Consider the following 17,788-nt stretch of genomic DNA (forward strand, 5'->3'; position numbering starts at 1 on the left):
GAAAAGAGGTTGGCGAAAAAGTTTTGGGACAGTCGGAGAGATGAAGAAAGTAGACAGGAGTACAAGGAGATGCGGTGTAAGGCGAAAAGAGAAGTGGCAAAAGCGAAGGAAAAGGCATAATGCGAGCTGTACAAGAAGTTGAATAGTAAGGAAGGAGAAAAGGACTTGTACCGATTGGCCAGACAAAGGGACAGAGCTGGAAAGGATGTGCAGCAGGTTAGGGTGGTAAAAGATGCACATGGTAATGTGCTGACAAGTGAGGAGTGTGTGCTGAGAAGGTGGAGGGAATATTTTGAAGAGCTGATGAATGAAGAAAATGAGCAAGAGAAAAGGCTGGATGATGTGGTGAGAGTAAGTCAGGAAGTACAAGAGATTAGTAAGGAAGTCATGAGGGCTGCTATGAAGAGGATGAAGAGTGGAAAGGCAGTTGGTCCAGATGACATTCCAGTGGAGGCATGGAAATGTCTAGGAGAGATGGCAGTGGAGTTTCTAACCAGATTGTTTAATAAAATCTTGGAAAGTGAGAGGATGCCTGAGGAGTGGAGACGAAGTGTGCTGGTTCCTATTTTCAAGAACAAATCAAATCAAATTAAATCTATTTATATAGCGCTCATAACAAGGGTGATGTGCAGAGCTGCAGTAACTACAGAGGCATAAAGTTGATCAGCCACAGCATGAGGTTATGGGAAAGAGTAGTAGAAGCTAGGCTTAGAAAACAGGTGAAGATCTGTGAGCAGCAATATGGTTTCATGTTGAGAAAGAGCACTACAGATGCCATGTTTGCTCTGAGAATACTGTTGGAGAAGTATAGAGAAGGCCAGAAAGATTTACATTGTGTGTTTGTGGACTTAGAAAAAGCTTATGATAGGGTGCCAAGAGAAGAGCTGTGGTATTGCATGAGGAAGTCTGGAGTGGCAGAGAAGTATGTTAGGGTAGTGCAGGTCATGTACAAGAATAGTCTGACAGCGGTGAGATGCGCAGTAGGAATGACAGACTCATTAATTCAAGGTGGAGGTGGGGTTATACCAAGGATCAGCTCTGAGTCCTCTCTTGTTCGCAGTGGTGATGGACAGGTTGACGGATGAGATCAGACAGGAGTCCCCATGGACTATGATGTTTGCAGATAACATTGTGATCTGTAGTGAGAGTAGAGAGCAAGTTGAGTCTAGTCTGGAGAGGTGGAGATATGTTTTGGAGAGAAGGGGAATGAAAGTCAGTAGAAGCAAGACTGAGTACATGTGTGTGAATGGGAGGGAGCCCAGTGGAATAGTGCAGTTACAAGGAGTAGAAGTGGTGAAAGATGAGTTTAAATATTTGGGGTCGACTATTCAAAGTAATGGAGAATGTGGTAAAGAGGTGAAGAAGAGAGTGCAGGCAGGGTGGAGTGGGTGGAGAAAGGTGGCAGGAGTGATTTGTGACCGAAGAATATCAGCAAGACTGAAGGGGAAAGTTTAAACAAAGTCCACAATCCACAGAAAGTCCACAGAGGATGATACAATACAAATCTGTAGGTTATTCCGTCTAGCCCTTGATTGCATATCATCCAGTTTATCTGTAATCATTTTCTGCTCTTGTATTATTTCAAGTAGTGCACAGTTTGCTTCATGACTCCATGACTCCTCCGTGCGTGTCAGAGCGACACTTATCTTGTCGTTTTGTTCTCCAATGTCTGTGGTCATTTTCGCAAACATCTGGTCAGAATTTTCTTTGGGTTCTCTCAGCTCACTTCTCATTTGAGCTGTAACGTCTTCTTTCAATGTTTTTAAGTCTGTTTCAGTTCGCTGCTATCCAAGCTGCTTTGAAATGACATCATGTTAGCTTCAGGTATTAGTCTGCTCTCCTTAATTGAGTGAGTTTCTTTACCTTGAATGTCCGGGCTCTTTTAACCCATTTATGCGCAGATTTTTTTTTTTTTATAAGTGGAAAAAGTTGCATTAGCACCTTTGAGATTTTTTTATTTCGAGTAGAAAATGACAGTGGTACACTTCAGCAAAATTGCTGCCAGTGGGGCAAAACGGGTTAATTCCCCATTTTTGTTGAACCTCCGCTCCTGTTCTTAGTTTCAAGGTTTGTCCTCATGTGTATTTTGAGTTCTCCCATCATCACTAACCTTGGATTATCAAACTCCGCTCAAGCACAGTTTATGCGTCCATGCTGTACTACCTTCCCACCAGAAGTCCACTATGCTACATTTTTAATTCTTTTCTGACTGTGCTATTTTAAGTGTCAACATTTTATCAACACTAACTTTAATAATACTAATTATTTAAATAAACATGATGACTACATTGTAAGAGGCATTTTCATACAATGACTTGTGTCATAACTGGGAGTCTAGAAGTTATTTTTCTTTTTGATTTGTGCTGGTGACGGTAAGACGGCAAGAGGAAGTAGTTTTACCTTGTCAAGAGAGAAGGTAGTTGGATCCTTACGGACAGGAATGTAGTAAAACTGGAAGGCAATTTTCATTGTAAGAGAAACCCGCTGAGCTTCTCTTTTTCTGTAAAGGCAAACCAAAGATTTATGAATAACACAAAGTGAGTCCACATAAGATTCATTGGAAAATATCCTCAGGGAGTGTTCATATTTTATCTTAACTGGAGTTTATGGGGCATGAAGGTCACAGAAAAAAAAAAAATCAGGCGGCTACTTGTTCTTGTCTTTTGATTTACAGTACTGGGTTTACTTGGGGAAGAAAGCAAGAACTTTCCCCTCTCCCCAAAGATTATTCACATACAGAAGACTTTCTTAAAGAGTGGTTACTGGACCCCTAGTGGTGCTTGAGTATCTTCTTAAAAATCACATTTTCAATTAATACTGTATTCCAACATAAACATGTTAAACATGTTTAACATCTTTGAGAAACATGATCCTCAAACAGTTTAAACATGTCTACAATTGTTGTAATTTGTAATGTATTGTTGGTTTGGGTAGTCTTGAGATTTTTTTTTTAAATTGGTTAAATGGTGGTTGGAATGAAAAAGTTTGAGAGACACTGGCCTAAGATCATGAACCTTGGGAAATGACCAAGAAAAAAAAAAAAAGAAGAAGAAGAAAAAAGATACAAGCGGCAGAAATTAGGTTCCTCCCTTTGGTATCTGTCTCAGGGACAGGGTGTGAAGCTCAAATATTAGTGAAGGATTAAGTAGAGCTGCTGCTTCTTCACTATCAAAGGAGCCAGCTGAGGTGGTTGGGGCCTTTGGTGAGGATGCTCTCTGGACATCTCCCTAGGGAGATCTTCCAAGCACGTCTGACTGGGAGGAGGCCTTGGTGAAGACCAAGGACACGCTGGAGGGATTATATCTCCCAGCTGGCTTGGGAACACCTGGGAACTCCTGGGGATCCCTCACGAAATGTTACAGGACATGGCTGATGACAGGGAAGTGTGGAGTGAGCTACTTGGTCTACTGCCACCATGACCCAGACCCAGATAAGCGGGAGAAAATGAATAAATGAATGAACAGTCTTGGTCCGTTCTGTTGTTAAACACTCTACCTGTTGAAAAAGAAGGTTGATGTACTTATGACTTGGCAATGAATCCCTCACCTGAAGAAGAAGTATGCTTTGGCAAGCTGGCCGAGTACCCTGTCGTCCCCCATGGCAACTATCTTGGCAGTGAATCGTTTCTGATGCTTGGAAAAGGAGTTTTGACTTCCACTGCTCCCTGTTCTCCTCTGCAGTGTTGTCCCTCTTCCTCCTCTCCCTTCACTTCCTCCCACTCCAAAACTTGGATCATCCCCCAACATAATCATACTGTACTTTATGTTTGGTTTGATCCTGATGCATTTCTGTCGTGACAGCTTCTTTGGCTCTTGCTCACTGATAGAAAGAAGAGCTTTAATGTCATACTTTAACTCTAAAATAGTCTTAAATGTGTAAAGCAAAGTCAAAAACTGATGAAGAAAAGCCCAAGAACACTATTCATTGCCTTGAAAAACATTTTTTTGTCTGCAAGCTTGTTTAAATAGTAATAATATAAAATAGTAAAAAAAAAAAAAAAAAAAAAAAAAATTAGTAATAGTAAATTTGTGTGCACAGCGAAAAGAATAATGGTAACAAATGGAAAGTAGGCAATTATTATAAAACCAGAATGCTCTTTAAAAGGTCTGACATTCATAAAATGTGTAATGGAAATCGCATGGCCACGACTTACTTTTTCTGAAATTCACACGTGTTCATGTCAGCTGCATCCACATATGATAATGAAGGCTCAGAGCTGGAGAGATCCCTTTCTATGCCGCTGTCAGTGGACTGGATGGAGATCCGAGTAACATCAGATGGCACTGGCTCACCAGACATATCTCCCAGCTCAAAATCTTCATTCTCCTGGCTGAAGGAAAACGACTCCGACAAAGAGCTGGAACGAAAGCACTTTGCCAGCTCTCGCCCTGCCAACATTTAAACAGTCATTACACTCATGTGAGGCAGGTATAACACATTTCATCAAAGGGGGCACGTTATACACCTTTACAGCAAGTTAAAGGTGATGCCACACTATGACAGACTGAGTAAACTCATTAGTAATGAACTGAAATAATTTGTCCAGTGGCAAATATTACTTAATTCATCAGTCTCCATTGGATTTGGGGCTCTGATGGATGGATGAGTCACATGGCCACTGGCAACACAAAGAGCCATATTCAGCAACAACTTTCCCGGTTCCAACTTATATGCGGGCTGGGGGGAGGCAGATGTGAGTGGGATTCGCCGAGTTCTGAACGTAAATGTGGTTAGAATCTGGCTCACTCTGGGATCATGACGCCATAGTTCTTCACTACATTCATATGTTGACAGCGTCTTTTCATTGTACTGGCATTCAGTGCAGCTGCAACAGCAAGGACAGCAAACAACCTTCTTTCTCTGCAGCACCTTCTCACCAAGAGACTCTGCCTCAGTGAGCTTTGATATCCAGAACAAAAACACACACGCCCACACTGTCTTTTTCTTCAGTTAAGTGTGACCTTGGCTAAGTGAACATGTGTGCTGCACGCTGCTGTGTAGGGAACTCTCCTCTCTCGCCTCATGCTGAATTGACACCCCATGCTGGAGCTTGGGCCAATCAGAAGCCCAGTCTGAAGCATCAGACAGCCACAGGATATGAACAAATGAGTATCGTAGAAGTAATAAACAAGTACAGGACAAAACTGTTAAACATACAACCACTGGGAAAGCTCTATGCCTGATGTTCATTCAAAGTTTTAAGCATACACAAAACTTTTCGATGGACTCACTGTACATCAGATGACAATGAATGCATTTAACAAATGAGAAAAGCACTTGTCACAGAAGAAAAACGAACACAAACAGATATCTAAAATTCATACCAGTTCCTCATATGTTTCCTTGATCAGTCATAGTGTGACAGGCACTTATATAAAGTACAAGGAGTCTGAAAAACAAGTAAGGATTGCAGTCAAAACTACTCCACAAACTCAAATCAAATCAATTTTATTTATATAGCGCCAAATCACAACAAACAGTTGCCCCAAGGCGCTTTATATTGTAAGGCAAAGCCATACAATAATTATGGAAAAACCCCAACGGTCAAAACGACCCCCTGTGAGCAAGCACTTGGCGACAGTGGGAAGGAAAAACTCCCTTTTAACAGGAAGAAACCTCCAGCAGAACCAGGCACAGGGAGGGGCAGTCTTGTGCTGGGACTGGTTGGGACTGAGGGAGAGAACCAGGAAAAAGACATGCTGTGGAGGGGAGCAGAGATCAATCACTAATGATTAAATGCAGAGTGGTGCATACAGAGCAAAAAGAGAAAGAAACACTCAGTGCATCATGGGAACCCCCCAGCAGTCTAAGTCTATAGCAGCATAACTAAGGGATGGTTCAGGGTCACCTGATCCAGCCCTAACTATAAGCTTTAGCAAAAAGGAAAGTTTTAAGCCTAATCTTAAAAGTAGAGAGGGTGTCTGTCTCCCTGATCTGAATTGGGAGCTGGTTCCACAGGAGAGGAGCCAGAAAGCTGAAGGCTCTGCCTCCCATTCTACTCTTACAAACCCTAGGAACTACAAGTAAGCCTGCAGTCCGAGAGCGAAGCGCTCTATTGGGGTGATATGGTACTATGAGGTCCCTAAGATAAGATGGGACCTGATTATTCAAAACCTTATAAGTAAGAAGAAGAATTTTAAATTCTATTCTAGAATTAACAGGAAGCCAATGAAGAGAGGCCAATATGGGTGAAATATGCTCTCTCCTTCTAGTCCCCGTCAGTACTCTAGCTGCAGCATTTTGAATTAACTGAAGGCTTTTCAGGGAACTTTTAGGACAACCTGATAATAATGAATTACAATAGTCCAGCCTAGAGGAAATAAATGCATGAATTAGTTTTTCAGCATCACTCTGAGACAAGACCTTTCTAATTTTAGAGATATTGCGCAAATGCAAAAAAGCAGTCCTACATATTTGCTTAATATGTGCATTGAAGGACATATCCTGATCAAAAATGACTCCAAGATTTCTCACAGTATTACTAGAGGTCAGGGTAATGCCATCCAGAGTAAGGATCTGGTTAGACACCATGTTTCTAAGATTTGTGGGGCCAAGTACAATAACTTCAGTTTTATCTGAGTTTAAAAGCAGGAAATTAGAGGTCATCCATGTCTTTATGTCTGTAAGACAATCCTGCAATTTAGCCAATTGATGTGTGTCCTCTGGCTTCATGGATAGATAAAGCTGGGTATAATCTGCGTAACAATGAGAATTTAAGCAATGCTATCTAATAATACTGCCTAAGGGAAGCATGTATAAAGTGAATAAAATTGGTCCTAGCACAGAACCTTGTGGAACTCCATAATTAACCTTAGTCTGTGAAGAAGATTCCCCATTTACATGAACAAATTGTAATCTATTAGATAAATATGATTCAAACCACCGCAGCGCAGTGCCTTTAATACCTATGGCATGCTATAATCTCTGTAATAAACGTTTATGGTCAACAGTATCAAAAGCAGCACTGAGGTCTAACAGGACAAGCACAGAGATGAGTCCACTGTCTGAGGCCAAAAGAAGATCATTTGTAACCTTCACTAATGGATGCGGCTTCAATTTCCATACCATAAGTCAGAACAAGATCTAAGGTATGATTAAAGTGGTGGGTGGACTCATTTACATTTTGAGCAAAGCCAATTGAGTCTAACAATAGATTAAATGCAGTGTTGAGGCTGTCATTCTCAGCATTTGTGTGGATGTTAAAATCGCCCACTATAATTATCTTATCTGAGCTAAGCACTAAGTCAGACAAAAGGTCCGAAAATTCACAGAGAAACTCACAGTAACGACCAGGTGGACGATAGATAATAACAAATAAAACTGGTTTTTGGGACTTCCAATTTGGATGGACAAGACTAAGAGTCAAGCTTTAAAATGAATTAAAGCTCTGTCTGGGTTTTTGATTAATTAAGAAGCTGGAGTGGAAGATTGCTGCTAATCCTCCGCCTCGGCCAGTGCTACGAGCGTTCTGGCAGTTAGTGTGACTCGGGGGTGTTGACTCATTTAAACTAACATAATCATCCTGCTGTAACCAGGTTTCTGTAAGGCAGAATAAATCAATATGATGATCAATTATTATATCATTTACTAACAGGGACTTAGAAGAGAGAGACCCAATGTTTAATAGACCACATTTAACTGTTTTAGTCTGTGGTGCAGTTGAAGGTGCTATGTTATTTTTTCTTTTTGAATTTTTATGCTTAAATAGATTTTTACTGGTTGTTGGTGGTCTGGGAGCAGGCACCGTCTCTACGGGGATGGGGTAATGAGGGGATGGCAGCGAAGAGAAGCTGCAGAGAGGCGTGTAAGACTACAACTCTGCTTCCTGGTCCCAACCCTGGACAGTCACGGTTTGGAAGATTTAATAAATCTGGCCAGATTTCTAGAAATGAGAGCTGCTCCATCCAAAGTGGGATGGATGCCGTCTCTCCTAACAAGACCAGGTTTTCCCCAGAAGCTTTGCCAATTATCAATGAAGCCTACCTCATTTTTTGGACACCACTCAGACAGCCAGCAATTCAAGGAGAACATGCGGCTAAACATGTCACTCCCGGTCCGATTGGGGAGGGGCCCAGAGAAAACTACAGAGTCCAACATTGTTTTTGCAAAGTTACACACTGATTCAATGTTAATTTTAGTGACCTCCGATTGGCGTAACCGGGTGTCATTACTGCCGACGTGAATTACAATCTTACTAAATTTACGCTTAGCCTTAGCCAGCAGTTTCAAATTTCCTTCGATGTCGCCTGCTCTGGCCCCCGGAAGACAACTGACTATGGTTGCTGGTGTCGCTAACTTCACATTTCTCATAACAGAGTCGCCAATAACCAGAGTTTGTTCCTCGGCGGGTGTGTCGCCGAGTGGAGAAAAACAGTTAGAAATGTGAACGGGTTGGCGGTGTACACGGGGCTTCTGTTTAGAACTACGCTTCCTCCTCACAGTCACCCAGTCGGCCTGCTTTCCCGGCTGCTCGGGATCTGCTGGAGGGGAACTAACGGCGGCTAAGCTACCTTGGTCCGCACCGACTACAAGGGCCTGGCTAGCTGTAGGATTTTCCAAGGTGCGGAGCCGAGTATCCAATTCGCAAAGCTACGAATAAGCTACACTTATTACAAGTACCATTACTGCTAAAGGAGGCCGAGGAATAACTAAACATTTCACACCCAGAGCAGAAAAGTGCGGGAGAGACAGGAGAAGCCGCCATGCTAAACCGGCTAAGAGCTAGTAGCTGCGCTAAGCTAGCGGATTCCTAAAAACACACAAAGTGAACAATGTGTAAATAATTTAGAGGTGATTCAGCAGAGGGAGTGCTTTAGTTAAGGCACGTGAAGATTACACTGTGAAAGAAATCGTTATCTAGTTAACTAGATCAATCTAACTGCGCAGATTAAACAGCTAACAGATACAGCAAAACACCGCTGTGCTCTGGAACAGGAAGTGATACAATACCGCAGTGAGAGGCAACCACCAGTAGAGGCCAGTAGTGGTTACAGAGGGGTTAAAGATTAACCCCACAAACTCAGAGGAGACAATTCCTAACAAAGCAAATTTTTAGGTCTCCAAGAACCCTGTGTCTGTTGCTTTAAGTGAAAAGGAGCTGTTACTTGCCTCAACCCCTCCAACAGATGGGGCAGTGCAGCATCTTTCTCCCACAGAACAATAGGGGGCGCGTTTGACAGAGGAAACAGGAGTACAGATTTGGCAACTTTATTACAGTCCATCTTGTTGGTACCAGGTTGGACCCTTTTCCTTTCACAACTGTGTTAACATTTAAGTTCACTTTTCTACAACCATACTCATATTAAAACATTATGGGAAAATTCCCTTTGATGACTGCTTTGCTCATGAGAAGTGCTTTATAAAAATATTCCCTTGGGAAGTGAATCCATGAGAGATTCTGATACAGGACTGCTGTATCAGAAGTTCAAAAACCCACACATTCTAGGACTTTGCAGAGGCTTAGAATGAGAGTCTGAACATATTTAACTGTGAAAAATAGACAATTAATCAAGCATAATTGGATGGCTTTAATACCGTTTTGAACTCCCTCAGACACACTCTGTGTAGTGATTAACTGTAAATGTTCTCATCTAATCTGTATATTTCATGCTACTATTTGTTGAATGACCTGTTGTGTGCAGATTTGCAGTCACTTGCAGATTTTCTCCTCTTCTAGCAAACAGCACATTACGATTAACATATTAAAAACCAAAAGAAAAATGACACAGAGACAAGATCACGTATTTTGCTTCTGCTGCTTTATCACTTGCCTTAATTCCTCTGCATTTAATTTCTACTGTTAAATGTGTTACAGTGCACACATGCCATAATTATTCAATTTCTTACTCAGCAGCAGTTTATATTACTGTACAATGCAAAATTTGTTGTCCACCCACATTTTGCAATGCTTTTATTTGCACCAAACCAGTTCTGTGAGCTGGTGAATGTATTCAACAGGCAAACCTGACCCAACCTTAACTGTAGGGTGTACATTTACTGAGTTTAGATATGGTGAATCTCAATTAGGTTCACACTTTAAAATAGACTCTGCTCAGTAAGTTACAAAACATACAACCAAAAATTATGGAATCACTGGCCTCGGAGGATGTTCATTCAGTTGTTTAATTTTGTAGAAAAAAGCAGATCACAGACATGACACAAAACTAAAGTCATTTCAAATGGCAACTTTCTGGCTTTAAGAAACACTATAAGAAATCAAGAAAAAAGATTGTGACAGTCAGTAACGGTTACTTTTTTAGACCAAGCAGAGGAAAAAAATATGGAATCACTCAATTCTGAGGAATAAATTATGGAATCACCCTGTAAATTTTTATCCCCCAAACTAACACCTGCATCAAATCAGATCTACTCGTTGACATTGACCCTATGCCATGACATTGACCCTATGTGTCTTTTTGCAAGGAATGTTTTCACAGTTTTTGCTCTATGGCAAGATGCATTATCATCTTGAAAAATGATTTCATCATCCCCAAACATCCTTTCAATTGTCCAAAATATCAACATAAACTTGTGCATTTATTGATGATGTAATGACAGCCATCTCCCCAGTGCCTTTACCTGACATGCAGCCCCATATCATCAATGACTGTGGAAATTTACATGTTCTCTTCAGGCAGTCATCTTTATAAATCTCACTGGAACGGCACCAAACAAAAGTTCTAGCATCATCACCTTGCCCAATGCAGATTCGAGATTCATCACTGAATATGACTTTCTTCCAGTCATCCACAGTCCACGATTGCTTTTCCTTAGCCCATTGTAACCTTGTTTTTTTCTGTTTAGGTGTTAATGATGCCTTTCGTTTAGCTTTTCTGTATGTAAATCCCATTTCCTTTAGGCAGTTTCTTACAGTTCGGTCACAGACGTTGACTCCAGTTTCCTCCCATTCGTTCATCATTTGTTTTGTTGCACATTTTTCGATTTTTGAGACATATTGCTTTAAGTTTTCTGTCTTGACGCTTTGATGTCTTCCTTGGTCTACCAGTATGTTTGCCTTTAACAACCTTCCCATGTTGTTTGTATTTGGTCCAGAGTTTAGACACAGCTGACTGTGAACAACCAACATCTTTTGCAACATTGCGTGATGATTTACCCTCTTTTAAGAGTTTGATAATCCTCTCCTTTGTTTCATTTGACATCTCTCGTGTTGGAGCCATGATTCATGTCAGTCCACTTGGTGCAACAGCTCTCCAAGGTGTGATCACTCCTTTTTAGATGCAGACTAACGAGCAGATCTGATATGATGCAGGTGTTAGTTTTGGGGATGAAAATTTACAGGGTGATTCCATAATTTTTTCCTCAGAATTGAGTGATTCCATATTTTTTTCCTCTGCTTGGTCTAAAAAAGTAACCGTTACTGACTGCCACAATCTTTTTTTCTTGATTTCTTATAGTGTTTCTTAAAGCCAGAAAGTTGACATTTGAAATGACTTTAGTTTTGTGTCATGTCTGTGATCTGCTTTTTTTCTACAAAATTAAACAACTGAATGAACATCCTCCGAGGCCGGTGATTCCATAATTTTTTCCAGGGGTTGTAGTGACGCTTTGGAATTACAATATATAGTGTAAATATATCCTCCAGAGCTTCTAAAAATGTTCTGTATTCTTGATGCCAAATGGCTAAATGTAAGTAATTTTTTTTTTTTTTAAATTTGAAATATGAGAAATCCAGGATCCCGATCTGGTCCTTTTCCAAAGTCCCGTCACATGTTCCCAAACATACGCCCTGCATTCCAGTGTACTTCAGGAAAATTTGTTTAAAATATTTGGACTTATTCTGTTGATAAACACACAGGCAGACAGACAGTTAAATAGTATAGAAAAGGTGAAAATAGTGGGCACACTCTAAAGTCTAAAATATAACGTAATGCTAAAATACCATCAGCCGTATGAACACTGTGTTCTTTATAATTTGCAAATGTTTCATTAATGATCAAGATCCTATTGTCTTACGTACAATTTGTACACGTTCAAATCAAATCATCATTTGTTCATGTTGTGTGCAAATCAAGGAATATTTGTAGATCACCCTCTGTGCATTTGCAGTTATTAATGAGACAAATTTAACTCCACAGGAAGTTGGCTTTGAGCTAGTGAAAGTTAGTGTCAAAACACACACACACACACACACACACACACACACACACACACACACACACACACACACACACACACACACACACACACACACACACACACACACACACACACACACACACACACACAACTATAGTAGCCATTGCATCATCATCTTCATTCGGCTGCTCCCGTTAGGTGTCACCACAGCAGATCAATTATTTCCATCTCACCCTGTCCTCTGTATCGTCCTCTGTCACACCAACCACCAGCATGTCCTCCCCCACCACATTCATAAACCTCCTCTTTGGCCTCCCTCTTCTCCTCCTGCCTGGTGGCTCCATCCTCAGCATCTTTCTCTCTCTATATCCTGGATCCCTCCTCTGCACATGTCCAAACCATCTTAATTTGTCCATGCTCGTCACTCTCAAAGAGAATCACATCATCTTCAGCTCTGCCTCCTGTCTTTTTGTTAGTGCCACAGTCTCTAAGCCGTACAACATAGCTGGTCTCACTACTGTATTGTAAACTTTCCCCTTCACACTTGCAGATATTCACAAATCATTCCTGGCACCTTTCTCCTCCCACTTCACCCTGCTTGCACTTTCTCCTTCACCGCTCTACCACACTCTTCATTGCTTTGGACAGCTGAAGTGGAAACTTTAAATTGTCCATAGGTGTGTGTGCAGGTATGAATGTGTTTGTCTGTAGGGATAATTGACGCTAAACACATTTTTAAATAACATAATAAAAGTGACTGAATAATGTTTATTACTCAAAAAGTAATATGAATCAATTGCGAAATTACAGTAGTTGACAAGTGCAGCCCTAAAGTAGATTCTACTTAATCAGCTTGTGTAAAATAAATTAAATTCTCTTATGTTCATTCATTTTAGTTGTGAGTCAGCCACTCACAAATATCCAGATCCTGTGTCCACAGGTGGAAGCTCATCTCCGGGTTGGGAAGAGGGCAATTGCGCAGAGGCTGATGGGACAATGATCCTGAAACACCCACACAAACAAAGGAAGAGAGACAGGATCAGGCCCAAACTGTCACAACAACACTCAAAACAACACGCTCCCTCACTTCCGTGCTTGACAGCTTCTGTCCATCCCGGTGTAGACCAGCTGGGCAGAAAGGGGAGTGAGGTCATCAGATGAGTTGCTGTTATCATAACAGTTGGGATAAAAGTGGATGTCATGGAAATAGACAACCGGAAAAATACAAAACAGACAACTGACTTGAATGAACTGGTGAAAGAGGAAACTGGCTGAAGGAGGCACATATTTGATCTCAGTAAAGGCTAACGTCTCAGGCTTTGTGGCCGCAGCGAACACATCCATTACCAGTCACGAGTGCTTGAGTAGGACTCTGGCAATGACTGAACTTGCATTTATATTGTTGTAGGGCTCAGAAGACAGAGAAAATGAAGGGCTGACCGCCACAAAATTATAATTTCATGGTTTAAAAAAGAATTATTGCACTAAAGATGATCGGCCCATGTAGTTTTCTTAACACACATTGACACACAATCTACTTTTTCAGCAATATTTCCCTTTCAGTAATGACATTCACAATCCATGTGACTATGGCACACCGCCTACTACATAGTAGTAATGACAGTACTTGACACAAACATGGGAGTCGGACACAATTGTGTGTGAGGCTGGCGGGAGGGGCTGCAGTACCTCTGCCTCAGAGACACTCCAGCTGTTCTGTTTCCTTTTCACAAAGGTCATACCTGAGTGTGTGTTTGCCACTATTTTGTTGTACAGCTGCCGAAGACGGTCTCTCAGTGTGCCTCCTTCCCCTCTGCTGCCTTCTTCCACCCTGTGCTCCAGTGTCGCCAGCACTTCCTGAAAGTACGGCTCAATGTCTTGGCCCATGTCCTGCGCCAGAACACACAGGAAGATAAACACATACAAATTATGTATTAATAGCAGTGGTTAAGGGTCACTTGGTTGTTTGAGTAGAGGTGTTACTTTAGGACCACAGCCAGGACACACTTCCACCAGGCAGCTCAGAGAACAGCCCGAAGATGTTTTACATGACAATAGACTGTATGTATAGTACATGACACATACTTTTGGGGCAGAAACTCCTTTAAAAAATGCTAGAAAAATAAATAAATAAATAAATAAAAATTGAGAACTTAAAAATCAGATATTTAGAAATCCAGTGTCATTAAGTAGGTTTCAAATCAAGCTCATGGGTCAGACTAGGGGCTAAAAACAGCAATTAAAGTGAACACAACTTTCAATAAACATTTACTGCACCACACACTCTGGACTCAACCACATTTACGTCAACATTCTGGGAAGCTTTTTTGAAAATGAACACAGGGTTGCCAGGCCTTTGTAAAAAAAACAAAAAAAACAAAGAAATAAAACCAGCTACCACAAAAACAAGGCCAATACCAGAACCTAAAGAAAGAAAAAAGATGAAACTGCTCACGGGCAGCATAAAATATAATTTGCAATACTTCAAAAGTAGAACAATTCCATAGAAGACCGCAGACCTGGGAACATGGCTCCGCCACACAGTAATGGAGATTTAAACATTACTGACTTTGAGGGTTAGTCTGAGACACTTTTCAGCCTTGATGGCCTCTTGCATACCTAAAATGATAAATTATGCAATACAGGATTTATAAATCATACTGCACTTTTTGGGGAGTAGATGACGAGGATGTACTTTGCAGCTTTGCTCACTGGCAACAATTAACTCTCATCAGTTAGGCAAGAAACTTTTTTTGTAACCCAATGCTCTTGAATAAAGACTGTACTTGTACTACCCAAGTTGGAATACTAACATTATTCATAATCACTAAATAAAACAGTCATGTCAGTGACATGACATTGTAGATCCAGGCCCTACTATGGTCAGCAATCACACTGCACACGTAACACACAGGAAGCCAAGTGTACTATGTGCAGACCACCTCTGACAGTGGGCTCAGGAAGGTAATTCTGAACTCTCTTCTGGGCATGGAAATATAAAAAAGAAAACTACTCTTTGCATCTGTCATGCAAAGCTGTGTGAGTTCAAAGAAAAATTACCAGAGGACAAAAGCAAAGCTGAGATAGACTGACGAATATGTGACTCAGAAAGTCTGCAGGGAAATTAAAACACCAGCACACCACCATATACACATCCACAAAGAAAGGCCCAGGAAAAAAGTGAGCACAACTAAAGTGCTATTCTACCACATTAGCTCCACCCCACTGACCTTTAGGGCTTGAGCCAGTTTGGGTCCTTGGCACTGCTCGAATCCTAATGCAGCCTGAATGGAGTGTTGGACCACATTTCGCATATGATCTAAAGGGCTCATTAATCCTTCTGGACCTGATGCAGATGCCTCAATATCCGCCGAAATCATTTGTCCCAAGGCACCAGAGAAGATATCAGGGTCGGCAAACACAAAAACCCTAGACAAATCGAGATGCAAGTCTTGATTGGTGTGGGACCTGGACAGGTTGCCACTGAAATAAAATGTGTGTCTGTACAACAGAATTTATTTTAAGGTTTAATTACCAATTAACTCACCTCTCCTGAAAGGAATAGTGCACATTTTTGAGTCTTTGCTCTGCTACGATCATCCTCTGGTACATCAACCCTGTAGGTCAAACTGACATTAAAAAGCTACCACAAACATGTTTGACACATAGACCGCCTGGGAGATCTGGTGTTCAGTACCACAAATGGCCGAGGTGTTCAACAAACTGCCCAAGCCAGTATCTGAGATCAGCTCCACCGACTTCACCCAACTTGAACGCTTTATTGTACTCTTATACAGTCGAACATCAACATTCACAACAGTAAATGAAGCTAGGAAGCATTTATTTGCTTAAATGGAAATCGTAGTCTGGAGCACATCCCACCCAGTGCTGCAGCCTCGCACCAGCATCTCAAGCGCGCGGTATATCAGGCTGGACATGTGTGGGGACAGGCAATGGTCCCATGTCCTGTACTCCTATCCCTTGATGACAGGGGATGGTGCAAGGATGAGGCAGGAAACTGGAGTCCTTTGTGGACCATGTTGCCTGAAGCTGGCCTTGCTTGTAGAGATCTGATCAAGTGCAACTGCAAGAAGGGTTGCACAGGAAGATGCAGCTGTTATAAAGACACACTCCAGTCCACTGAGCTCTGTGGATGCACTCGACAGTGCAATAAGTGACAACAGAATCAGAGATTGAGAGCCATATATTTATCATTGTCATCTGCTGAATGATTTATATTTGTATTTTTTGTGTGAGGAAAGAAACTGTACTGATCATCCAAATTTGATCCACACACTGTTTGCATGCACCCCTAATCTAGATTTGATTTGCACGTGGTTTGCATAAAAAGCCATATCTCCTGTAAAAATTAAGATAGGGAAGAAATAAAAAAAAAAAAAGTTTGTCTAGTTTAATACATGCCAACATGTGATAATAGAACAATATTGCAAGTATAAATCATTCCACCAGGGAAAAAGTTTTATGTACCCTCAACTCCTAAATAAATTCATTTTTACAGAATGGTGTCAAACCAGCCAGTCTTTCTCAAAATTTGGACATACATAAATAAGGTTTTCATAAGATGCATACTACAGACTACCTCAAATAACATGGGTAAACAAATGGGGGTGACAGGAGCAGGTTTGTATAACTTAGTGAAGACAAAACAACATTTGTGATCTGAAAAGAGTATAAAATGAGAATACATATAAGCCTATTTTGAAGGCCAAAAAGAGATGGGTCCATTAATTTTACAGCTTGTTTCCATCTATTTTTGGAATCAGTACCCTTTAAATAGGTCATATGGAAATTTTGGTGCTTGGTTCCAAAAGTGCACAAGTTGGCCCCTTATGTGCACCTATCCCGTCCACTATTGAGTTTGTTGTATTTTTCTACAAATTCAAATATGAGAATCTGCTTCTTATTAACCATTTACTGCAGTAACAACTTTAAAAATTGTTATGGAAAAACAAGTCTTGTCTTTTGTTATCTTTTGATTGTGTGTACTTGACAATCTACCATGGCCCACACAGTTGCAACTGCAAAACCACAGGTTTTACACAGTCACTATGATGTGGTATAAGCATGGGGTTTTTACGTTTTGGAATAAAAATTGTTGTTTGAGAGTTACAGAAGTAGCAGAGTGAGATAACTGACAATAGACCCTCGGGTGTGTTGCACACAGGGAAGACTGGATCAGTGGGCATGTCTTAAAAAGACATGACATGCAATCAGATACCGTCAGTAACATCAGTATCATCAGTAAATCATGTAGCAGAAACATGGCCAACAGGATCTGATGTAGTTCATACCAGAGAATGGGGAAGAACATTGATTTAAATCTCTGAACCTGGCAGAATTACAGTTGCCAGGTGGATGGACTAAGTATTTCAGGAAATGGTCATCTACTGGGATTTTTATGTACAATCATCTCTAAGCGCTTCAGATAATGGTTTCAAAAAGAAGAACCATCTACTAAGTGCTGGTTCTTTGGGTAAGAATGCCTTGTTGATGGCACAGGTCGGAGAAGAATGCTCAGACTGGTTTGAGCAAATACAAAGGCATCAGTTCCCACATACTAATTTGTTACAACCACGGTATGCAGGACAGCATTTTTGAACACACCGCATGTTTAATTTTGAAGCAGATAGACAACAACAGCACACTGAGTGTGACTGCTGTCAGCTAAGAG

The 17,788-nt window shown here is 41.0% G+C and overlaps 1 protein-coding gene across 1 annotated transcript in view; it reads right to left on the reverse strand.

Annotated features, from left to right (window-relative positions):
- The window catches only part of LOC117526167 (phosphoinositide 3-kinase regulatory subunit 6), a 46,935-nt gene that overhangs the window by 19,307 nt on the left and 9,840 nt on the right, over positions 1–17,788 (reverse strand). The window contains exons 7-13 of the mRNA XM_034188202.1: positions 15,644–15,713; positions 15,327–15,525; positions 13,839–13,986; positions 13,012–13,098; positions 4,154–4,388; positions 3,547–3,819; positions 2,401–2,500 (exon numbers count right to left, since the gene is read on the reverse strand). Of these exons, the coding sequence (XP_034044093.1) occupies positions 2,401–2,500; positions 3,547–3,819; positions 4,154–4,388; positions 13,012–13,098; positions 13,839–13,986; positions 15,327–15,525; positions 15,644–15,713 (1,112 nt within the window). The remainder of the gene's footprint in view (positions 1–2,400; positions 2,501–3,546; positions 3,820–4,153; positions 4,389–13,011; positions 13,099–13,838; positions 13,987–15,326; positions 15,526–15,643; positions 15,714–17,788) is intronic.

This window comes from Thalassophryne amazonica, chromosome 15 (genome assembly GCF_902500255.1).
Source record: "Thalassophryne amazonica chromosome 15, fThaAma1.1, whole genome shotgun sequence".
NCBI classification, from domain to species: Eukaryota; Metazoa; Chordata; class Actinopteri; order Batrachoidiformes; family Batrachoididae; genus Thalassophryne; species Thalassophryne amazonica.